At 48.7% G+C, this 25,070-nt stretch overlaps 1 protein-coding gene across 18 annotated transcripts in view; it reads right to left on the bottom strand.

Moving 5' to 3' along the window:
• The window catches only part of ZNF536 (zinc finger protein 536), a 449,324-nt gene that overhangs the window by 124,329 nt on the left and 299,925 nt on the right, over positions 1–25,070 (bottom strand). For 2 of the 18 annotated variants that reach the window (XM_061387874.1, XM_061387876.1), the window contains one exon: positions 18,319–19,201. The exons of 15 other annotated variants lie outside the window; for them this stretch is intronic. In XM_061387874.1, the coding sequence (XP_061243858.1) occupies positions 19,194–19,201 (8 nt within the window). In that variant the 3' untranslated portion in view covers positions 18,319–19,193. Of the gene's footprint in view, positions 1–18,318; positions 20,122–25,070 lie in introns of those variants that run through there. One more of the 18 variants, XM_061387875.1, reaches the window with a different exon arrangement.

Raw genomic sequence — 25,070 nt, 5'->3', positions numbered from 1 at the left:
TGTAAATATGTAATTCAGACTAAAACTTGGCATACAAGGCCTCGGCCGGAAAGCAAATTTACGCTACAATCACCACTCCACCCCCATCCAATTTTTTTAAGCCTTTGTATGTGTGATATTTTGGTGTTGAAGAGATGGTGCATTGAAATGGAAGGGGGGAAAAATAAGTAAAAGTTGAAGACTTGATTTTTTTCACTTCTTATTTAAATCAGAAGACTATTTTTCAACATATGCTCCACAAAGCACATGAAATAAATAGACTTCAGATCCCAAGGAAATAAAACCAGTGAGAGGTATATTTAAAATGCAGCTCTGAGGAGCATGTGATCGGAGAAACTGAGGCTGGCAGGAGCAGGCCTGGGTGCACATTCCTAAAGAACCATGCTTCTCCAGAAAGGGCCAGCTGCTCTCACTGACTGCTCGCCTGGAAGGAAGGCTGAGAAACAGGTCTGAGCCGCATGCACACACAGGAGCTTTGCAAGAAGCAAACCCCTTAGGACTCACAGGGCAGCCACATCCGGAAATGTACCCTGTGGGGCACAGGAGGAAGCAGGGAGGGGAGAGTGGATGGTGAGGGGCAGCGGGTTCCCACTCCTGCAACCGGAGCCTGGCTATCTAACCCAGAGTACCAGGCATGAAAATACAGTGCAGACACTTCCTTCTGAGATAAGAGTAAGACCACTTGTGTCTACCAGACAGCTACCTATGCCCCCAGGAGGTAAGGAAGAGGGAGGTATATGAAGAGGATGTGAGAAGGAAAGCGACGTTCAGCAGTGAACCTGGCACTCCGGGAACATGGGGGCCGGGGCATGGGGTGGGCAGAGGGAGGGCCCAGGTCAGATCTAAGACTGAGGAACTTAGAGCAGGCAGAGGGTCCTCAGGGTTCACGTCACCATTAAAACTCGCATCTGCAGAGCCACTGTCACTCACCACCTCCCTGCATGGCCTCCTCTGCCCAGCCCCCACCACGGGCCCCGCCTCAGTGCCAGCTGCTCACTCCTGGCATATGTAAAGCTGGGGTCAGACCACCCTATAATTTGTGGTGCCCACCACAAAATGCAAATGCAAGGTCCCTGGTTCAAGCATTAGTAAGACTTTTAAGATGGTGACAGCAGAGCATTCTCCTAAGCTCAGAGCCCTTCTGTGCCCAGGGCCTGCAGAACCCCCATGGCTGGAGTCCTCAGGATGGCCCAGCAGGCTCTGGACTGTCCCCGTGGCCCTTCCCTGACCCTCTTCTACCAGTTATCTCCTCAGCTATACAAACTGCTTGTGACCTCAGGCCTGGGGCCTCATTGTCCACAGTGTGCTTCCCAGACCCTCCTACACACTCACAGGCCTCCTTCAGGTCTTTTCTCAAACATCACCTCTCAGGCTTCCTCTCTATCCCCCAACATAAAGTAGCAACTTTATGCTACTTTATGTTGCTAAAAAGTAGCAACTCCATAAAGTAGCAACTCCACCCAGGCACTCCCCAAATTCCTTCTTCACCTTATTTTTCTCTAAAGTCTTAATGGCTCCGGACCAAGGAGTTACTTCATTGACAGGCTGGGCCTCACCCTACCCCAAGGACTTCCCTGTAGGAGATTTTCTTGACTGCTGGGTCTGCAGTGCCTAGAAGAGGAGCTAGCACAGGGACTCAGGAAATATTTGCTGAATGAACAAGCACAGGAAGGTGTCACTGGTCCCGTGATCTCATTTCTCTCCCTATAGTTGATGCCATGTACCTGGGCCCACAGAGTCATCTGAGGGTACAGACAGAGCAAGGCTCTAGATGGGGTCGCAGCCTCCGCTGGCTGATTTGTCCTTGGAGGAGTGAAGGTGAGGTGCCACACCAGCAAGTCTCATCCTTTGAGAGGGGCTTTTAGAGGAGGTAAGGGCTTGGTGGGCCAGAGCAGCGGAGAAACAGGTTTGTGGGGACTATGGCCACTTTGTTCATTCTTGTGCCCAGATGCTTGGAGGAATAACTGGCATATAAGAGGTGGTCCCTAAATACTGGTGAATGAAATAAGGAATGAACAAATGAGAGAATTAGTGACTGCCACATAGTATCTCGGAGAAGGCAATGGCACCCCACTCCAGTACTCTTGCCTGGAAACTCCCATGGACGGAGGAGCCTGGTAGGCTGCAGTCCATGGGGTCGCTAAGAGTCAGACACGACTGAGCGACTTCACTTTTACTTTTCACTTTCATTCATTGGAGAAGGAAATGGCAACCCACTCCAGTGTTCTTGCCTGGAGAATCCCAGGGACTGGGGAGCCTGGTGGGCTGCTGTCTATGGGGTCACACAGAGTCAGACACGACTGAAGAGACTTAGCAGTAGCAGCAGCAGCAATATAGTATCTCCTGACTTTGTATCCTGCAAACTCAGGAACCCCCTGCTCAGACTTCAGGGGATGAGGGGTAGGGACTGCCCAAGTGGAAGAAGGCAATGTCAACCTGTGCCGATGTAGACGTGTCCATACAATATCAAGCCCAGGTCATGAACCTCAGCCCTTGGCCTCCCGGCTCTCACTCTTCCATTAAGGGCTGCATTTGACTAAATTCAAACCATGCTATGACTGTTTCCTACTCGTGAATAACTCCAACAGGATTCAGCAGAGACCAGGAGGAGGGAAGTTCATTGATTAAAAATGTATTACCCACACATATGTGTACACACAGACACACACACTTACATATGCTCAATTCTTGTAAAGTGCCTACATTCAGTTCTGTTAACACACTAGGGTCTGGCCTGTCATTCTTCCCAACACGGCACCAGAGAGGCTTCAATCTGAGTCACCTGCATCCACATAAGCACCCCTGTAAGAAGAGCTCTGGAATGACTAGAATGCAGAAAGGCCTGGCATCTACACACCTCAGGGGAGCAGCATCTACCATCAGAGCCACTGTTGGAAGGCATCAAGGAGAGCTGAGCCTGGTGCCAGCCAAGGTCAGCACGGGGCGATGCTTCACAGCCAAGGTCAGCACCGGGCGGGGCGACGCTTCACAGCCAAAGGCTGGAGTGAGAAATAATCCCTAATGGAAAGTCAGCTGTCTTTCTCCAAAGAAACTTGACTCAGATTTCCAAGGCTTGGTTCATGTTTTCCAGGTGACTTGTTGGGTGTGGCCATTAAGAGTCCTGACTAGCTCCAGCTCTCTATCCACAGCATCCCTAAGAGGAAAACTATAGACTTTCACCAAAAGAATGGGTTCTGGCAGGGGCAGTCTTGGTCTGTGGAGATGAGTGACCCTCATCTTGGAGGACTTGGAGGGATGGTTGTCTTTATTTCTCATGGTGTCATGTTCCCAAAATCATGTGACAAACTCTCTTAGTTTCAAGCGTCATTTGCAAGACTGGGTTAGTGTGCAAAGAGTCAGTCATGGTGCAGTCCCAGGACCCGGAAGTCCTCCAATATGGCAGGCCAGGCTTACAGGAAGCATCTGAGTCCTGGGAGCAGTCAGAGGTTTTCAGGACAGCAGAAGAAGCCCAGGGTTTGGAGTCTGGAGGGGTAGGCACCTACCCTGCCTACAAATGACAGGGAAAATCATTGTTTTCTCTTGGACCTTCAGTTCACCCTCCTGCAAAAATGGGGAAGAGAACCCCAGGCCCAACTCTGTTGACCACACACGGCCATAGAGAAGCTCAATGAAATTACAATGTCCAAGAAAGCCTGCAGAAATGCTGGTCACACACACAGTGTGCACGGACCTGAGAGCTAAGAGCCCCAGATGTCTGCTCCTTTTCTGCCCCAGGGTCTTTATCTTCACTCTCTGCTCTCTTGGAACATGCACCCCCCTAATCTCTGCATGGCTTCCTCCAGTGTTACCTCCTCAGAGAGGCCTCCCTACTTAAGGATATGTGATCCCAACCTTCCCATATTACTCTCTAGGCCTTTGCCACTTCATCATCTTCACGTCATTTATCATAAACTGAACTTTCATATGTCTTTTTTTATTGTCAGTGTCCCCCCATAGAAGGCAAGTCCCATGAGGGCTGGAACCTCGACTGCTTTGTTGGTAACCATCTCCCAGCTCTCTGGAACAATTTGATATGTGCTAAATAAATGAACCAATGACCAAATTCACTTCCTGTTGCAGATTCTTTTTTTCTAAAAGATTGGGAGAAAAAAACCACTTCTTCCTTCTCTGGCACCAAGCCAGCTGAATCTAGGTGGAGACCCCAGGAACTCTCACTGTTTCCTCCTCACGGCCTGAGTTCTGCCCCCTTCCACCTCCTTCCCCACTCCCTATGTCTGTTTCTCTGTTGTGATTCTTTGTCCAACTTTACAGCCTCCTCTTAGCACAGGAGCCTGGCACCCTCATGTGACCAATAGTCCAGGAGTCCCCTCTCCAGGGTTGTGCCAGGAGCCCACCTTCCTAATGCAGGCTGCATTCCCAGGTTCCTGCAGAGAAGAGCAGTCTCAGAAGCAGGAGAGATTTCTATTTTTTTCCAGATCAGGGCTCTTCTCAGCATTTTTGCAAGTGGCAGCTTGTTCTAGTCAGAGATGACTATACCATTTCCAACATATAGCATATTTGAGCCAGGGCTACAATAAACTAAGAAGCCTGCCTCTTACCATTGCTTCTGAAGTGGCCTGGCCCACTGTAGGGGAGGGGAGTAGTAAAAATTGCCCCAGCACTGCAGGGATAAGTCACAGGAACACCTCCCCTGCTTAGATACCAATCCCCAAGAGGGTGAGGCTGCCGCCCCAGATGGCAGAATGAGGGCCAGTGACAGGGACCTGCCTGGACACCTGGAAACAGCAGCAACTGTTGTCTCTGGTTCAACAACCAAGGGCAAGCCCTGTCTCTAATATGCATCTGGAGAATTACCTCTAAGATGACTTCTAGCTCTGGATAATCTAGGAATCTTCCATTTCATTGCGGAGGAACGAATTTTGGCCTCAGTGAGCTCTAAAAACAAAGCAGTCTACCTAAGCAGCATCAGAGATGCTGTGCGGGAGGCTCAGGCATCTCAACTCTGGGGATGGAGCTGGATGCTGGGGTCACATGGGTCCAGGAGGCTGGAGAAGCAGCAGGAGGAGGAGGCGTGGAAGAAAGAAGTGTGGGGTCAGCACCGATAAGGTGGTGGCAACTGGAGAGTGTGTGTCCCTGTTGAATAGAGTGGGTACATCTATTTGTACTCCGCACTGAAGAAGGCTTAGCCTGGGAGTCGGATGCAGCTTCCTTGGGAGTCTTCTTTGGGAAGTCCCAACTTTGGACCTCAGCAAAACCAGAAGCAGACCCATCGAGGATGCCACCCTCAGTCTGTCGCTGACTGCCAAGCTCCAGAGGACACCCCCACCATGAAAGTGGGCCCAAGTCTGCTGGGGACACAGGCTGCTGGGCACAGACTCCTGAACGACCAGCCTCCCAGGCCACTCCCACCCTCCCCTCTCCAGGAGCAAGTCTTTTCTTAGAAGATTCCCTATGGGGCTTCTTAAAGTGGGAAATGTGCTAAGATGTGAAAAAGCCAGAGCCAAAAAAAATGCGAAGGGTGACTGTAAAAAAGAGGCTGAGTGCAAACAAGCCGCTGGTGTCGGGCGGAGGCAGTTAGGAGCGCTGCGGGCCCAGCGTGAGGCCCACTTGTCTCCTTTTGAGGAGCAGGGGACAGCTGACCGCTTGTCCACGGGATGTGTTTTGATAACTCCCAGAAATGAGAGGGTGTTTTATGGGAGGGTAATTGGGCATAATTCCCTTCATGACTTAGAGTCTACAGGCAGCCTCTACAGCTGGCCCTGATTTGGGACCATCGGCAGCAAATGCTATTTTCATGGCCAATTTATTAAAGACTCCATGTTTTTGAGGAGACGTCACGAACACAAAAAGGGGTATATTTATTGATATGTTTAAAATATAGGTTTTTAACTCCATTCCTCAGCCCTTAAAAACAAAGTAAAGAGATAGACAGATACAATTATGTTCTGACTAGTTTCTGCCAGCCTGCCCAATGGGAACGTTTGCACAGAGTTCTCAGTGGCGCTGAAATCTGCTTAGGAAAGCAACAAGTCCTTTGTTCCGTTGACAACCGTTATTACAATTAATTCATTTGGTGATTGGTACTTGAACTGAGTGACAAGGTGTTATTTTACCTCAGTGAAAGTTAAAGTGGTAATACCTACATGTGCCGTAAAGCTGCGGGCTTGCTCTCCCTCGTGGCGTGGGGGTGGGGGGTGCAGAGAAGAAACGACCAACGCTGGCAGTCTTCTTGGAGGCCCCCTCCCCACACACCACTGTGAGTTGGGAGGAATGTGCTGGAAATTTCTGCCTCCCCAACCCCAACTCCCACCCCGCCGCGGGGTTTCTTGCAACGTTTTCACAAAGCCATAGGATCCAAAGGTAACATGAGCTGAAGGGAGGGTGTCTGCGGAGCGAGAGCCGAATGCCACAATTGAGTTGGGTGGTAAATCTTGTCATTCAACTTGTTGCCATTTGCCCAGCTTGTAATGCCACTTGAGGGCCGGGTACTCCCACCTGTCCACCAGGATTCCTCAGCCCTGCACTCCTGACGTGCTGGGCCTGGTAACTCCTTGCATTGCCGGACACTGCTAACTGCCCTGGCCTTTACCCACTAGGTACCAGTAGCGCCCTCAGTATCTCCAGACATTGTCAAGTGTCCCTGGTCAGGAGAACACGCTTAGTTGGAAAGCACTGCCCAACCTAGCACCCCAGACTGTTTTTGTATAGTACATCGGAGGTTCAAGGACTCTCCTCTGATTTATTCTCTCTCAAGCTCTCTGAGCGCACCTGACCCAGAGGCAGGTTCAGACCACTGCTCCCCGAAAGCGCACAGGACAGTGTGCCTTCTGTGTGGCGTAGAGGGTGTGGGCGAAGGAGAGCAGTGAGACAAAGGACTCAGCAGGTAAGAAGGAATTTCGAAAGACATTTTTCCTCAGGAGCCCAGACTTGCCTTCAGCCAGGGTGACTACAAAAGGGCACTTTCCAGTTACAGGGCCTTGCACCCTCATCAGGATCTTCAGAAATGAGTGTTGTTCAGTCATTAAGTCATGTCCGACTATTTGCGACCCCATGAACTGCAGCACACCAGGCTCCTCCATCCTTCACTATCTCCCAGAATTTGCTCAACTTCATGTCCTTTGAGTGTCCACTCATGCTATCTAACCATCTTATCCTCTGTTGCCCCCTTCTCCTCCTACCCTCAATCATTCCCAGCATCAGGGTCTTTTCCAATGAGTCAGCTCTTCTCATCAGGTGGCCAAAGTACTGGAGCTTCAACACCATTCCCTGCAATGAATATTCAGGGTTGATTTCCTTTAGGATTGACCGGTTTGATCTCCTTGCATTCTAAGGAAATGTGTCATATAATAAACGCCTCAACACAAAAATGTGTCGAGCAGAACTGGTCTCTACTCATTATTATGAATTTCAATAATTATACACCAGGATTCAAAAAATTCTGATCACCTGAATGTTCAGGCAGCTGGGCAGTAAGTAGAACCTCCTCTCTGTACATTGTTTGTATTGATCAGAAATTTGGCTTTTTACTCAACTTTCTTTTTTTTTTTTTTTCAACTTTCTCAAGTAGACACTACCACATAACATGGAAGAAGGGTTGCAGGTCAGAGATGAGGCCATCCTGGCTCTGGCTGGGTTGTCTCAGGAAGGACTTATTTTCAGGAGGTGGAAGAATGGAGGCTCTGAGGAGCAGAGCTAGTGGGGATCAAGCTCCTCCCACCTGTTCACCCATCAGCTCCTTCTTTAGAGCAGTCCAGCTGGGTCTCTGTAGCAGAGACATACAGTGACAAAGTGCTAAACTCTTCGTCATCTAGCCCAGACCCCAGTACCTCAGGACCCAGACCCAGTGCATCCTCTTCACTGCCCCAGAGCGCGGCTGGATGTTGCCTGGGTCCCCAGCCAGCCCAGGATCCTCTCAATATGAACAGCTCAGTAGAACTTGACTCGTACTGTATGTCTGCATTGGAAAAGTCATGGACAGGGACCACAGAAACCCTCCCATTTTTTTTTTTTTTAATTAGCAGTATTTATCACCTTCTCAAAATCAATTGCGTATTTTAAATGAAAACAAATGACTGTTTCTAGACTGATCAATACTTGCATCTTTGCCTTTTAAAAAGTAAAAAGTTTGAATATAAGGAAATCTTTATCTTTGCTTCCGTCAATCCAAATATAATATAGCTCAGTAGTTAATAAATATAATCCTCTTTGTCTGGACAGATCAACATCATAAAAAATGCAAAGAATTCTATGGTATCCAAGACCCTGTGCAGTGGAAAGCGGCCTCTTCCCTGTAAACTCCGGGCCTCGGTACTTTTCCAGTCTCCTTCCTAGATGAGGAGCCGTTTATTCCTATTAAGTCTAAAGAAAAGGGTTTATATATTTAATGATTCTAAAACCAAAATGCTACCTACTATCTGCACAATTGCCATTTTATCTCTCTAAACTTCTCCCGCTGACGTTTTTAAAAGGGCAAAAGCAGAAAACCCTTATATAATACCTAATTTGTACATCTGCGGTTTCCCTCTGACTGGCACAGGCACCATATGTTTTTAATTATCATAATAGCCCTAAAGAACCTGTTCGGTGGGAAACACATATGATCCTTTTATTACTGGTTTGTAATTTAAACAGTTTTAACAGAAAAGGTCTGGCTATAGGGGAGTGACGGGCTCAAAGGCCTAAGATCCCTGTCGTCGACCTCTGGAAGCTCAAGTTCAGATCCCACCCACCAGGCGGGACCTCCTTCCCCTGCTTGACAGAGGTAATTGGTCACACGTGAAGCGGCTCTGCGGGACCTTTAAAAGACAGGATCTGTGATCTCCAGTGACGCTGGAGTCTGGTCAGAGCCTGACACAGTGGGCAGAGGGTTGATAAATATTATCCTAGTCTGACCTCTGCTGCCCTCACAGCTGGGGGCTGGGCCCATGGCAGCCCCCGTCTGGAGGGTCTACTGGTGCCCTGGGCCACCCACTCTCCAATATCCCCCACCTGGACCCCAGAGAACAATTGCAAGGTGAGGGGTCAGGTTTCCTTGAGGCCCTCTTGCTTCGGGGAGGGCTGGGTAGACATTCTTTTCCTGGAGGTTGAGAAGTATAATAAATACAGCCTTAAAAATAATTAATTTGCAGACCGCGAGATGGAAGAAATCTTGGGATGGGGATGATCTGGTGGGACTTTCTCATTCATGACAAGCTGAGGATGCTGAGGGGACAGGAAGAGACCTGCTCAGGGTCCCAGGCAAGTCCTCAGCCGGGTGGGTCACATGCAGCACATCTGACCGCACCCAGCGCCCCATCCTGCTTTTTCCCAGGTTCTACCTATGGGTGCAATATCTGCTTGGAATTGCCACATTTTGTCCCAGGACCCAGATCTACAGGATGGCAAGAAAATGCTATTTTTATTTATTTGTTTGTTGGTCTGCTCGTTTAGGTTTAAGGGCTTCCCAGGTGGTGCTAGGGGTAAAGAACCTGCCTGCCAATGCAGGAGATGTAAGAGACCCAGGTTCAATCCCTGGGTTGGGAAGATCCCCTGGAGGAGGGTATAGCAACTCACTCTGGTATTCTTGCCTGGAGAATCCCATGGACAGAGAGCCTGGAGAGCTACAGTCCATAGCATCGCAAAGAGTCAGACACGACTGAAGCAACTGAGCACACATGCACAAATAAGGATTAAAGGCATGGGAAAGCCCCACAGGGCAAGGCAACAAAATGTCATCTCGGGGTAGCTCCACTGCTGAATGAATCAGACCCTCGTGTGCTTGCTGAGTCACCTCGGGTAAGGTAAGTGTCTTCTCTGTGCCTCCATTTCTCCATATGTAAAATGGGAAGAATGAAAATTACATCTGCCTCAGGGGATTTTTATAATATAAGGATTAGATGAAAGAATAACATTTGCAACTTTCACTTTCATATATATATATATGGTATTTAAAATTGGAGTTGGCCCTGGCACATAGCTAAGCATTTATGATTTAAAACCAAACTTGGTAGATGGAGGGGTAGCTCAGAGGACCTGATCTTGTAGGTGACGCTTAGGCATGGGGAGATCAAGAGGATAAAGTCACATCCCTGAACACCAGAGCCAAGATGCTGGGTTAGAATGGGACAAAACCTCCAGTTATAACTGCTTTCTGGCAACCTCTCAAGGAATCCAGGGGGCGGGGGCAGTGTTAGGAGCAATGGCCATCAGACTTTCTCGGGCTATCCAAATGGCAGGTCTGATTCCACTCAGCTGTCATGAAAGTGGCTTTCTCGTTTCCACTACTGGGGGTTTTAGCATTCAAATATGACTCTATGATATTGTATTACTTTGATTTTTTTTTCTTTGTCATAGCTTGATACTGGAAACGCAATACAGGTGACCTTTGAACAATGTGGATCTGAGCTGCTTGGGTCCACTTACGCAAGGATATTTTTAAATAAATATATGTATGTGCTGCAAATGTATTTTTTCTTAATTTTTTTTAATATTTCCTTTGCTGTAGCTTACCTTCTTATAAAAATATGATACATGACACATATAATGTACAGAATATATGTTAACTATTTAAGTTATCAGTAAAGCTTCCAGTCAACAGTGGGCTATTAGTAGTTAAGTTTGGGGGAGTGAAAAGTTATACCCCTTTTGACTGTGTAGGGCATCAGCACCCCAAGTACCCTAATCGGTCACCTTAGTGTTAGTCGCTCGGTCCTGTGTGACTCTTTGTGACCCCATGAACTGTAGCCCACCAGGCTTCTCTGTCCATGGAACTCTCCAGACAAGAATACTGGAGTGGGTGGTCATTCCCTTCTCCAAGGGATTTTCCTGACCCAGGGATTGAACCTGGGTCTCCTGCATTATAGGCAGATTCTTTACCATCTGAGCCACCAGTGGAGCCCAGTGGTCACGAGTCAACTGTATATGGAATAATGTAGCTGAAACCCTCTATTATCTAGCACATACTCTTCGCCAGGCTTACAGCACAGCTCCGGACAGGTATTTGCATACACTGCAGTCCCTAAGCTGCCAGGCAGGCGCCTGGTACCTGTGTGCATGGACTAAGCTGAGGCTCAGGGAGGCTCTCTAATGGGATGCTCATGGCTTGAGAAGTTGGAAGGCTTTTCCAACGAGTAGAAAAAGAACCCCGGGCAAGTCACCTGACATATTGTGGCCTCGGTGGCCTCATGCATAAGATGGGTTCTGCTAAACAGCTGAGTCTGGTTATGCAGAAGTGACTGGCACCAGAAAGGCTGAAGAAGGACCAGCTGGCATTGGACCTGTGACACTGGAGGGGCCCACTTGTCTGCAGGTGAGGCTGGGAGTGAGACATGACAGGCACATCCTCCCATGCCACCCTATCTTTCCTCCTTCAGGACAGGCTCTCTCCAGGTGAGTAGGTGGGACAGGCATTCATCCAGCCAACCCCACCCTTAGAGGAGGAATGAAAGAATCACAAGTCCAGATCTGGCCCTCCCAGTGACCCCAGAAGACGAGAGGAAGCCTTCTCATAAGTTTAAATAAAGGGGGAACACAAAGCCCCCACCCCAGAGGGACTGCTCTCTCCTTTTGGCAAGAAGAAGGCCAGATGGCCACCTTCACTTGAGATGTCAATTGTGACCTCCTGACTCAACAAACAACAAGTGCATCTTAATCAGTGAGTGCCCTTCCTGTCCACCAGAAAAGGCTACTGCTCTGACCCGCCCCTCAAGGAAACAAGACTTTCTTAATCACAGGCTGCCTCGAGGGGCTGGGAGGGGGACCACAGGCCCTGGCTGACCCTGCCACCAGCAGCTACTGTCCCTGCTTGCTGCCTGCCTGCCTGGAGCCAGCCCAGCTCGGCAGCCCAGCCAAGTAGAGGCTGGGGTGAAGGCGCCTCCAAATTTCCAATTCGGGGAATAATAACTCACATGACTTCGATCCCATCTGTACCCAGTGAAGGCAGAGCAGGGAAAGGAGCATAAAACACAAAGTTCCCACAGTCAACATCTGTCTTAGTGCAAACAATGGACCATTATCTTGTAAATAATTCTGATTAAGCTGCAGCGTTTCCTCCTGAAGCTGGTGGTGGGAAGCAGGGGGAGGGCGCCACTGGGAAGCTGGCCTGGGCCGCCAGGTGCTACACTTAGAGCCTCCCCTGGCCCCTGCCCGTCACCCTCGCCCTGCCCACGGCAGCAGGCCCTCTGACCACCTCCAAACCCCAGGTGGCTTTGGGAAGGTTCCTTCCTGCCACCATGCTCTCCATTCTGCTGGCTCTTCTCCTCTTCCTCACTCTATTTCCCACTTTCCTCTCCTCTCCAGATGCCATCTCCATCATATTTCTTTTAGTCTGTTCATACTGGTTTTCTGTTCTCTCACCATCTCCTTCCTACCCTTTTATCTCCCCAGGTCTCCAGTTTCCCCTCTTCACGCCTTCCCCCTACTCTCCACTCCAACCTTCACCTCTCTCCTTTCTTCATCCACACCTCTGACTCACTGCTCTTCACCCCTCTCTCCTTGTCTGGTCCTTCCTGCTCTTGGTCTCACGGTGGCTGGCTGTCCTCCCATCCCAGGCCCACCCCTCCAGATTCTGGATTGGTGTAGAGTCGGGAGATTCAGAGGCCTACAGGCCCCACCTGCTCCCCGGCTATCTCGGACCATCGTGTCTGAACAAGGCCAACCAGAAGCACTGTGCCCGCAGGAACCCCTCTTCCCACCACTAGGAAACCCCTCATGCCCCACCCCAAATCCAAAGACCCTCTCCTGCCTCTGCACCCATACATCTCCTGTGTCATGAAAAAGAGCTGGGGCTTCCCAGAGCTGCCCAACAATAAAGAAGTCCATGCACGCACCTGTGCAAAGGAGACAGGATTACTCACTTTGTGAGGGCATTTATCCCAAAGTTCTCAAGAAAATCCCCCTGGTGATTTAAATTGAATTGCCTGAATCTGATTTTGAGATGACACTTCAAGCCCAAAGTTTCCATATAAAAGCAAAAGCCACTGTATAAGAACCCTGTTCGTGCTAGCTGACCACTGGACATTTTTTTTTTTTAATCTCCTAATTTTAAACCCTTTGCAGCATGAGAAAAAAACAAGAAAAAAGTTCAGTTGGAGCCTGGGGTGATGTCTGCACATCCCAGGAATGGGATCACTGAACCCCAGCACACCTTTCTCCGTGGATGAGATGGAATCCCAGTGAGGCTGTCTAGACAGAGGCCTTCAGGTGGTAAGTACAGATTGGCAAGCATGAGGGGCTCCATGCTCTACAATACCTTACCCAAATTCTCTCCCCACTTGTCAAGGTCTTAGGGAGTATGAGTCTTCATGGCAACCCTGCCTGGAGCCTGCATGGCAGCAGAAATCCTAAAATAACTGGAATGTGGATGATCTGCCAACCTCCAACTTACTCATTCAAATTCATTTTATTGTCTTGAGGATGTACAAGGGCACACAAGTGTATCCTTTGGTGGATGACAAAACTAGAGCAATCAACCCTAACTCTACTGTACAGCACAGGGAACTCTACTCAGTACACTGTATAACCTATATGGGGGAAGAATCTGAAAAGGAATAGATAAATGGATATGTATAACTGAATCACTTTTCTGTATACCTGAAACTAACAGACCATTGTAAATCAACTATACTCCAAGATAATTTTTTTAATTAAACAAAAGCCAAGGAATGGAGGAGTTCAAAGTTGGAGATAGTGCACACTGTCCCAAACTCGGGGGCTTGCTAGCCAACAGTGACTTTGAGTGGCCACAGGAATGCTGAGGATGGAAGAGTGGAAGGGTTGCAGGTATGGAAAGGGATGTGAATTGTTCCTCAGGCCCCGTGCATGCAAGATGGAGCACAGCATGACCCCTCTTCTCTTCCTACCTCCCACCTTTCCCTTACTGGGTTGGAGTGTTGGGTGGAAGTGGGGGCTCCCAAGAGGGACTACATACTGTCACACCCAAGAGGGGCACCTTGGATTATCAAGTTGATATCAGTAAAGCACTTGAGGAAACCTTATCATCATGAAAATACTCAAGCTCCACTGTGAATACAATAGGTTGTAAAATGAAAAAAAGTTAAATAATCAGATTTTTCTTGCACTACTATGAACCCAAAGATCCACTTTTATTGACTCCCTCTTTTAAAAAGAAAAATTGACCAACTTCTAGAATTAGAAGGGAAATGCCTCAATGCTCTTCTTACGAGTTAATAAAAATGTCTTGATGAAGAAGCAAGTATTCATATGCCCCATTCTCAGACTGAAACCCCACATGTTCATGTACTTGTGGGAAGACCAACTTGGTGCCCACACCTGGGACCCTGCAAGACTGAGTGCTCATGAGGACTCTAGAAAAGATGGAGTCTTAGAGAGTCACCATAAAAGTCAAGGAAACAGGGATCCTGAATGCCATAGAATTTGAGACCCAAGAGGATACTGAGGGGACTTGTCCAAGCTCCTTGGAGCACAACTGCTGTAGACACTGTAGGTCCTCTGACCCCTGGGCCAGCCCTCCATCCAGCCTCCAGAAAGCCTGGCCCTAAGCTGAGTGCATGTCCCAATATTTAAAATCTGCAGTTAGCGTCCCACCTTAGAGTATGAATCTGCCCTCACCCTGGGCTCTGGAAGACGTGACCCTCTGCAGTGCACCACAGATGTAAAAATCCTTAGACCAAGGGGTTCTGGCTTGTGCTGGATGCTGTCTGTGCCCGACCCCTTCCCCTCTGGCTCCCCAGGACGCCAGTGGCCTCTTGTTTCTCTTTGATTGTGACTGTTTCACTGTTGGGTGAGCAGCTGCTGCTTCTAAGTCACTTCAGTCGTGTCTGACTCTGTGCGACCCCATAGACAGCAGCCCACCAGGCTCCCCCGTCCCTGGGATTCTCCAGGCAAGAACACTGGAGTGGGTTGCCATTTCCTTCTCCAGTGCATGAAAGTGAAAAGTGAAAGTGAAGTTGCTCAGTTGTGTCTGACTCATAGTGATCCCATGGACTCCAGCCCACCAGGCTCCTCCATCCATGGGCTTTTCCAGGCAAGAGTACTGGAGTGGGGTGCCATTGTCTTCTCCAGGGTGAGCTGTAGTGACTCTCAACTACTGAGAGCTGCAGAGCTGGTGGATAAATGCCCCAGCTTCTTCAGCCCTCAGGGGTCATTCTGAGGTGAATGTCACATCGTGTCCTAGAGGATCCCAGGGGACAATGCCTAGTCCCTGATCAGTGGCAGCTCTGTCAGCACCCTCAAACATGCCTCCCAGGACTGCCCCCCCCACCTCAACAAACTGCACCGCGCTCATGTCAGGCTCTGCTCTGGTGAGACCCTGAGTAGGTCAGCCATGGGCTCTAGAAAGATTGAGAAGATTAATGGACTCGCATTGACAAGAAAGAGGCCAACATTCTGTGAACCCCCAGTTAAACCCTGAGGCCTCTGCACCCCAGTAAGACACCTGCCTCCACCTGGTCCCTAGGTGCAGGGACAAGTTGGGTGGCTTGTCCTTGCGACTGCCCCAGCCCTCCCCCCAGGACATACGAAACACTTGAGTTCCAAAGAGAAAAGCAACTTGTCCATCATATAAAAAGAGCAATAATTTGGTAAATTAATTGCAAATTTGCTTTCCCCGCTTGGTTGCCTTTCTCCTTTTCTGTGGATAATTGAGAGTATATTATATTAATTCGACAACAACAGAAGTTCAAAAAGAAAACTTAACCTTGTGAGCAGTGGGTTACCATTAGATGGGTGTGTCTCAACAACTCTACAAAGAGCATGAACGACAAACCCTTCATACAGCCAGCCAATTTCTGGGTGCACAGATGGAGACTTTTGCTCATGAAACTGCTGTGCAGAGTTCCCCAACTTTAACCTTGAGAATGCAGTTTGCTCTAGAGACAAAATCCGCTCCTGCACAGATAACACTGTACATGTTGAGCTGCATACTTAGGGCTGTAATTCACTCATCATGATGTTTCTTTGAGAAAAAGTGATTATAGGTAAGAAGAAATCATCTCCCAAAATTTGGACTCTTTTCCCCTCCACCAAAACATCTGAGTTTCTTCAAAACATGAGTAATTGAAGAAGTGGACTTGAAGACTAGTTTTCACCATGAGCTGCACAAGCCTTCTCCCCCTCAGTCTATCCCACCTCATGGCACAGTTACCTCCTTGAAACTCCTTTCCCCTCTTTCCACCTCAGACCAGTGGGCCGTCCTTGCTTAGAAGGGTCTAGGCTTTAGGGCCAAGGGTAGAGTCATAGGGGATGCTTGGGGTTGCCCCAAATCTGAGTCCAAACAGGTTGCGCTTTTTGTAATGCCATGTGGGGATGGGGAGGGGGAGGCAGGCTTCCAGAAACAGGACCGCCGGCCCCCACGCTGAGCTGTGAAATGAAGTCAGCTCATCCAGGAGGCCTGGATGCACCCAGCTCCCTCACAGCCACAGACAGGATGTTCCCAAGAACACTCATCTGGTGAGAAAGGAGTTCTTCCCCAGAGGCAGGGGGATGAGAGGGAGGTGGGGAAGAAGGGGGCAGAGGAGGGAGGGTTGTGAAATGAGAGAGGGTAGGAGGCTGGGGGCGGCTCATAAAGAATTGGAGGAGAGAATCCACAAATGTCTCCTCTAAGCTTGAGAAGCTCCCCTGGGGGAGCAACCCAGGAAATACCCCTGCTTTCGAAGTGGAAATGTGGAGACCCCGTTAGGGAAATCGAGCCCTCGTGGAGGGAAGAGGGAAATAGACGCCTGGATAGGGGGCTCCAGGGAACTTTCCTGCCGTCAGCACAAGGAGCCAGGATGATCTGTTTCCTGCAGCGGTTCTGCCTCTGTTGCCAAGCCCTGGCCGCTCACGCTGCACCGGACTCCCAGCCCCTTCCCTGCTGGAATGGAGGTCTCGGCAAGGGTTCCCACAGTGTACAACATGACCGTAAATGAAGAACAGTGCCAGGGACTATGTGTTCAACCCCGGGCCCTTCAACAGAGCCCTCTGGTCCCCACCGCACCCTGGCCAAGGGGTAAAGAGGGTGCCCCTTCACAGAGTGGATAGTGGTGAGCCCCTCCTTGGGAGCTGCAAAGGTAGCTTCTAAAACCCAACGTGGCTTCAGGCCCCGGTGGAGAGAACAGGCTCACAGAGGCTTGGTGTGTGTGAGGAGGTGATGCAGGGCTCATGGAGCCATCAGGGACCCAGGAAAGGGCAGGGATGAATTCTTGTCCCAGGGCAGTTCCCCAGACTCAGGTGGTATTGGAAACAAAGATGAGATCCCCAAACCCCCGGAGTCTTTCTTTCAGTTCAGGCTCTGCCTACACACTGCTGGTCAAAGCTGGTCCAGGTGAATGTGGCTGGGGTCACTCGCTATACCTTGGCTAGGCATGTGGGCGTCCACCAAGTTTTCCATCAGAACCCACAATGCATGTTCTCAGCTTCATGGAACAGTATCCTGTTTTCAGAATCTCTCACTTTCACTTCTTATCTCCAATAAGACACAATCTAATCCTGTACTCTATGGTCTTCGGGGTTACTTGAACAATTTCCATGAGACCTACTGAAGGGAATGTTTTCAGCAGTCAAGGTGACAAGGTTGACCTACTGATGGGCCAGGTATGTTCCAGTGGACGCTTCTGGGCTTCCGTTCCCTTGTACACAGGACACGTCATTTATCTGGAGAAGGGGGGACCATGCTTGGGGCTTGGGATTCTGTCAAACAATGATAATACCTCCCCCACCCCCAGGACCAGTTAGCCACGCAGCAGCATGTGCATGGAATTTAGAAGTTTACAAAACACGCCCAATTAGAGAAGCTTGGTAACACTGTTGAAGTGGCAAGTGCCTGAAGTCCAGCTCATGGACGAAAAAAAAAAACCTAAGCGATCACAAAAGAAAAGTGAAATCCTTGCTTTGTGCCTCCTGCTGTGATGGGGGTGGGGGCGGAGCTGGCAGAAGCCTGTTACAACAGACAAGGGCACAACCAAAATATCACAGTGGATGAAGTTGCACACTCCAGCAATTCCAAGGGCCTCTCCATGTAAAACTATGCTTCACAGGACGAAAAGAAAATGGTAAAGCTTGCTGGACCAAGGCCAGGCGTGTGTCGTCCTCCACATGGGGGATGAGGGACACGGGGCCTGTGAGCTGTCGTGGGGTCTAATCACCCACCCGAGAGACACTTGTGCACACAGATGCTCTCCCCAAACCCACCACGGTCACCCCACCCAATGGGGAGGTGCCTTGACATTTGTATGTTTAGGAGCTGTGACTCTTGGAGCCTCCTAAAGATGAGTGGAAAATATGGCAGGTGACCCAGCAAACAGCCCATGGGACAGCACCTCTAGCTTCCCTGAATGTCCTGTTGAGGCTTCCAACAGACAGAGGGATGTCAAGGGTGGAGGGTGTTGCGGAGTGAATTAACATAATGACTCAAAACTGCACTAATGTTTCACAGCTTTTTTTATTAGCAATACCAAGATAAGTTATTGAAGCATTTTTAGTATTGTTTTACATTCCATTCATAAATGACCTAACTTGTAACTCAGCATACAGCACACTTAGAGATATAGTTTGACACTTATTCAGAAAGCTACAATTATTATAACTTACATGCCTTCATTACCAGGAACACCTTCATATATCTTCTAATTACTTCAACAATACTCTATTCCAAAGCACACGATAACCCAGTACAAGTTTACACATTTTGCTTCAATCACCGTTTTTAAGGAGTAGATGTTGAGGTGCTGTTCACTGGTATTTTACCGTCATCTGTTCCTGGTTAACGTGACGACCTGACACAATATTAAACTAGCAATATTACTGCTTAAATACTATGGAGAAAGAGAATTACTGCACTTTTCTGTATTCTTCTAAAGTGTTACAAAATACAGGACAATCGGACACAAGCAGTAACGCCGAGACCATCACAGGGCCCGCTTCTAGAAGCTGTGCTGAGCGGAAGCCCCCCCAACAGGGTTTCCACAGGTGAAGGGACTCCAATCCACCCGTGTTTGTTCTGCAGAATTCATGACTCTGAGGGAATTTTCTCTCTCGCTCAAGTTACTAAGGCTTCACCATCCTTCGCTAATAGTGGAACATATGGGGCAGTATTTTTAGTCTCCCTGATTCTTTGCTATATATACTGTAGGTTGGTGGTGTATACACATACCTATGCCAATAGTAATTATTTATTCAACACACATATGTGTATACATTCTTCTCTTGACTTTACACGATTAACAAGCTGCAGAGAGCCACCGAGGAGCACGAACAGACAAGGGCAAATCCAGCTAGACCGACTAGAACAGGGGGTGTCACTTACCTGCAAGAAAATGTGCAGATTCATTAAACAATCCAGAAACCATGTGGGCTAGAGGCATTTGAAAGCAAGGGCAGGGCCACACTCCCTAATTGTTTAATGGAATGATGACAATAAAGCAATATTTATAAAATTTGGTCCTTCCATCTCTGGCTAAAGCAAGAATAGTCTATGTGATTAGAGCAGGTTGGCAATTAGATGCAGAGGCACTGTTGATCAGAACTAAGAAATAGGAGATAATTACTACTTATTTGAAACCTGGGCTTGGCACATAACATCTGAATAAAAAGAAGAAAGAACCTGATTCCTTCAGCAGCTAAGATGTCTGTAGCTAGATGGCTGTCCATGCCAACCACCACTTTGATTCAGCAGCCTCAGAAGGCAGACCCCAAAGCTTAAGCCCAGGGTCCCCCAAAGCACTCAAGATACACATAGGGTCACCCTGCTCCTATTGCATATGGCGGTGGCTGGGCCTGCCTGGAGAACTTGCATTTCCCCAGGGATGTGGATGTCCATTCTGACAACACTCTCTTCACTTGGCATTCTCCTCCTCTCTCCCAATTTGAAGTCATCATTGGGGAGGAAAAATTACTGTATACAGGCATGTATGTTTTGAACCAAAGAGTTTGGTTGGTCTCTTCTCCCAGCCCAGGCTTGATCCTGGGCAACAGGTATCATGCAATCCGAAGAGAACATGGATACGGCAACCAAAATGAAAGCTACCAGACTTCTGCTTCGGAGGCACTGTTGATTCAGACAGTAGCTTTTGGAGCCAAAAATATGCAGCAAAAGGAAAGGAACATAAACAAGGCTAAATGTCACCAGTGTTTGCCGACTTACAGACACCATCCATTTGTTTGTTCTGAAATGACGAGTGGACCATTTGGCAAATACAATGGTATTCACACAACAGTTCTGTCATCCTGCAGTGCAAACGACATCACATCAGTGGCATTCCCATTTAATTTAAACAGAAGGAAAGGGAGGAGGAGTAGAATGCCGAAAGAGTTTGGAGAGGGCTGTCATCCAAAGAGGCCGCACCTGGTGAGGCTCTGGATGGGGCCAGGGGAGAGCCTGTCCAGGGCGCTGGTTTCTGTGGGAGACCCAAGCGGATAGCACCTGTACATTGTCCCACCAGAGACAAAGGGAAAGGCTCTGCAGCCAGCGCAGGGGCAGAGCAGGCAGGATGGGGCGGTGATTTGCATTAACTGAAAGGATCTGCCCCTGGACTTCAGAACAAGCCAACTGGTCCTCCCTACTGAGGTCTAATGTCAGGCCCTGGACTATGCCTGGGGGCAGGCTGGACAATGGAAGTCAACAGCCAACCTGGAAATGATAAAATTGGGCAAAGAAAGGGAGTGCAAAAGTTGTGCTTTATCCACAGTGTCTGTAAGCTGACAGTAAGAGTCAGCTCAGGAAGAAGAGAAGAGGAGGATAATTGCTCATTTGGCTTTAAATAAAGCATGGCAGCTCTAGAGACAAGACCCTATGGCAGAGATTCCCTGGGCCTCCTAGGCTCACTGCACTCCCATGTGTTGGCTGAACTTGGGCACCTGTACACTTGGTAGATTTCAATTTGGTGGTTCTCTTTCTGTGCCATTTAACTAATTTTCTTTCTCCATTAGAACCTGTTGGCTTCAGGGCCACACCTTAAAACTTAGAATTATCCATGAGACCAAAAAACGTACCACCTATCATAGGCTATGCACTGGGAGCTTGTGCTTGGGTGCCTTCATACATACATATGCAGTGTTCACAGTGGCACACACGCCAGCCACAGCTCGCTTGGAAACCCCTGACTAACCACAGACATTTGCCATTTCTTAGCCAAAGCCTGAGGTGGTAAGACACTTCCTACTCTGAAGCACCAGCTTTTATCAGGAGGCAAACTGGGTAGAAACTGGAAGGGTGTGACCACAGTGATGGGATGTCACCACTAAATTGCCAGAACTGCCTTCCAAGCTAACATTCCCACATACCAAGAAATAGCCATCAGTGACTTGGCATGGCAGACATGAGGAAATAAAATGTGTCTCCATAACCTTGATGGAATGTAAGATGTGTGCCTGCTCAGTGCTAAAAGGGACAATTGCAACCCAAAGATGTTTGGGCAGTGACATCACCTACTTGTGATAGCCTAATGTGGACATCATCTCTTCTAGAAAATATCAGCTCCATTTATCCAAGCTCTTCTACCTCCATCATCTCTTTTTATCCTTACGCTTCTGTCCATCAAAGAGCTCCTGTGTCTTTCTTGTCTGCCTGCTTTGGCTGTGATGGTGGCAGCCCTGGACCCGGCATGAGTCATGGAGAAGGGTGTTCTCCTACAAGTCTTTTACGCACAGACAGAGATGTGACCTTCCAGAAAAAGCTACTCCAGGCTATGTAGGTCTACAAGGTCCCTCTCACTCTCAGAAAGTCTCCTGCATCTCTGGCATTAAACGGCAATAGATGGAATGTTGCAGCTGCTGACCCGAGTCCTGCCCACATCATCTCACAGGCCGGTGGGGTTGCAGAGGACGGTTTTCACATATCTTTTCTAGGGATGACCACAGCAATGCAACCTTCTTTATACTCGAGCAGGGGCGGACAAACTAGGACCCCTGGGCCAATTCTAGCCCACTGCCTGTGTCAGTAAATGAAGCTTACTGGAATGCAGGCATGCCCATTTGTTTCCTTATTGCTTGCTGGCTGCTCTGTGCTGCCCAGCAGAGACCACAGAGCCTGCAAGCCTAATGGGTTCACTCGCTAACCTAGGAAAGTAGTTGCCTACCCCTGCTCTACACTGTATAGCTGGTAAAACGGTGAATATTTTCAGACTGCCTACGCTGAGAAATCAACAAGGTTTTTGGAGTACAGAAGTCACGTTTCAAAAAGAGTTGAGCTCCTATCATGTCATTAGACATTTTAGAATACATGAGGCACAGAGCTTTTTGAAACCTGTCTTTTTTTTTTTTTTTTTTCCAGTAAGGGGGGCTCCTCATTCTCCCATTGCCATGAGAGAATTCTTGGTCTCAGACATAATTTGGGTCAGGGAAGCCAGTTGCCCCCTAATTGGGAATGCTGAATCAATTGCTGTTAAAGACCCTGCCTTCTCACTTGCTTCCTCCCAGGCTCAGTGGGTCACTCGGTCTGGGAGCCACTGTACAAGGACCTCAGGCCTACCACAGACAAGCTGCTAGATTCTCCTCACTCAGCTGGGCTTCCCTGAGGGTTGGTAACTCCAAGAGTAAGGGGGTTGTACCCTGCTCACTCCCTTTCCCTTAATTTGACTTTAGTTCTTCACCATCAACCCTACTTTTGGGCTCACCAAAGAACATAGAGCAAACTCTGCTCAACACATCATGGTTCCCAGTCATCCATCTAGGGTTCAAAAATAAAAGTAGTGGTTGCTCTTCAAATCCACAAACTCTGGAGTGAAGCAAGTTCTCTGGGCCATGCAGCCAGGCCCACAGGTGTTGTGCAGACCCACCTCTGTGTGGTCTGGGGCCCACCAGAGCACTCTCAGATATCCAAGCTACTGGCTGATCCAACAGTTCATCACATTTCTCAAGCTGGACAAAGGAGCTGTCTGCCTTGTCTTTTCAGTGGATATGAATGCTGCCCTGGTCTGCCCTGGCCCCTCTTATTAGATAATCGCATGGATCCTGTCCCATTACAAGACCAAGGTCAAATCCATTCCAACAAAACCAAGGGCACATCCAAGTTCTCCCACGGCATGGGAGTGTCCTTGTACATTATGCTCTTCTACAGAATGAAGAAAGGTGGGCCATGCCTGGAGCCTGGAAATGGGGATTTTGATTGGAGCAGGATTTCTTGTAATGGGATCAGGCCCAGAGTGGGACCTGACTCACTCTAGAAGCCAACAACGCATGCCCTTCAGTTTAATCCAAGATGGCTCAGTCACCTTCTTAGGATCATCTGTAACACGTCTCTGATCTTTAGAAATTCACGCTCGAGCTCTCAGTTGGCAAATGCTGCATGCCTCCCCTACCCAGCTGGCTGGGATGGCCTTTCTCCTGGTTGTCTCTCACCTCTGCATTGCCTAGGAGTGGACAGCACACACAGGCCAAGACCTCAGGCCTATGACATGAAGGAATGTAGGACCAGAGCTCTAAAAGTTAGAAAGCAGGCATGCAGAATTAAGAATCCAGAAGTAGAGCCTACAACGTGAGGATCACCCACAAACTGAGGGTTAAAGGCCCCTTCTCCACTCACCAGCCTGTGTCAGCAGAGCCACTGAGCTCTGGTGCAGAGGGGGCTCTACATGACTTGAACAAGATCTTTTCTGATGCTTCTCTCAACAGTTTTACACCCATGAGAATAGATACAGATGGGCATTAGCTCCTCCGACAAGCCTGTTTCTAGGGGCATCAAAGTGGAGGTTTGGGTTTACTAACCAGGCAAAGAAGAAGGCAATGGCACCCCACTCCAGTACTGTTGCCTGGAAAATCCCATGGATGGAGGAGCCTGGTAGGCTGCAGTCCATGGGGTCGCTAAAAGTTGGACACGACTGAGCGACTTCACTTTGACTTTCCACTTTCATGCGTTGGAGAAGGAAATGGTAACCCACTCCAGTGTTCTTGCCTGGAGAATCCCATGGACGGTGAAGCCTGGTAGGCTGCAGTCCATGGGGTCGCACAGAGTCAGATACGACTGAAGCAATTTAGCAGCAGCAACCAGGCAAAATCAAATGCCAAACTCTCTTGAGATAAGAACTATCAGAATAACTCTTGGTTGTGCAAAGCCCAGCTTCTTGAGGAAACCAGCTATCAAGCTGGTGGGCCTGTTTGAAAACCCATATCTATTCTGAGTGGAGCAGAGAGGAGGGAATAAACATTAAGAATATTTGATTCCTTGTGCCAATATCATATCCACCTTGGCAAAGTCAAGCCAATGGGAGTTTGAGGTTTTCAACTATCATCTGTGCTTTTTGCAATGCTAAGAAGACAGTAGACCAGGCAGGAAGAAAAATGCCCCCAAATGCCCCCTCTGTAGCTCAGTGAGTTTAAGTTTTCCTCCCAGATATCAGTTTTTAGGAAGGATGAATATGCCTGGCCCTCCCATGTCACAACAGCCAGTAAGAAATCAAGAAGAGGATTTTGATTATGGTAGGCCGGCGTGGGAGAGGGGAATGAGAAATGGACAGAGTCGAGACATCCCCCTACCCCATCAAATACAGAGGCCAGGGAGGGGCCTTTCTTGCCTGCTCCCAAACTAAGCAAGAGGATGCAGAAGAAATGAGGGTAAATGAAATGCAGAACTTGTGCTCTCTAAAAATCGGCATTTTTTGGCTGGAGTTACTTTTGGCATCTTACCATGAGTTCAAGGTGGAGTAGTGGGACCTGGATGCCCCACTGGGAAGCAACCAGGTACCCTGGAGCCTGGCTGGGCTGAGGGTCTTCACTCCCCTTTCAGGACAGGGGCTGCAACTTACATCTCAGGCTGTCACCCAGTGGCTGAAAGGCTGACTAAGCAAAGCTTTTGCTGGTACCCTAGAAATGTCAGGGGAGTGTGGTGAGCTGCTATTTGGGGAGGGGGAGAAGGGCCTGAGAGCTTCAGCTCAGAGGAAAGGGCTCCCTGACACCGCTTCCCCTCCACCCTCGCCTGGTGCAAAAGGACACAAGCAGGCATGCTTCCTCAAAGGCAGGCAGCCTTCCTTTGGCGTTGATAGGACGATGGGAAAATTAATAGGGGTAATATGAGCTCATTTCAATAATAATGAGCTTATAAACATGCCAGGTTTTGATCTTTTCTGATGCATGGATTCCTGGCAGGAACTATGGTCCTACGTAGGTATTTGAAAGAACTGAAAATAGACTTAAAAAAAAAAAAATCCCCAAACAACAATGAAAAAGAAAGCATTCCAATC

The sequence above is a fragment of the Bos javanicus genome, chromosome 18, assembly GCF_032452875.1.
Source record: "Bos javanicus breed banteng chromosome 18, ARS-OSU_banteng_1.0, whole genome shotgun sequence".
Taxonomy (NCBI): domain Eukaryota; kingdom Metazoa; phylum Chordata; class Mammalia; order Artiodactyla; family Bovidae; genus Bos; species Bos javanicus.
This window is presented reverse-complemented; position numbering and strand designations above follow the sequence as displayed.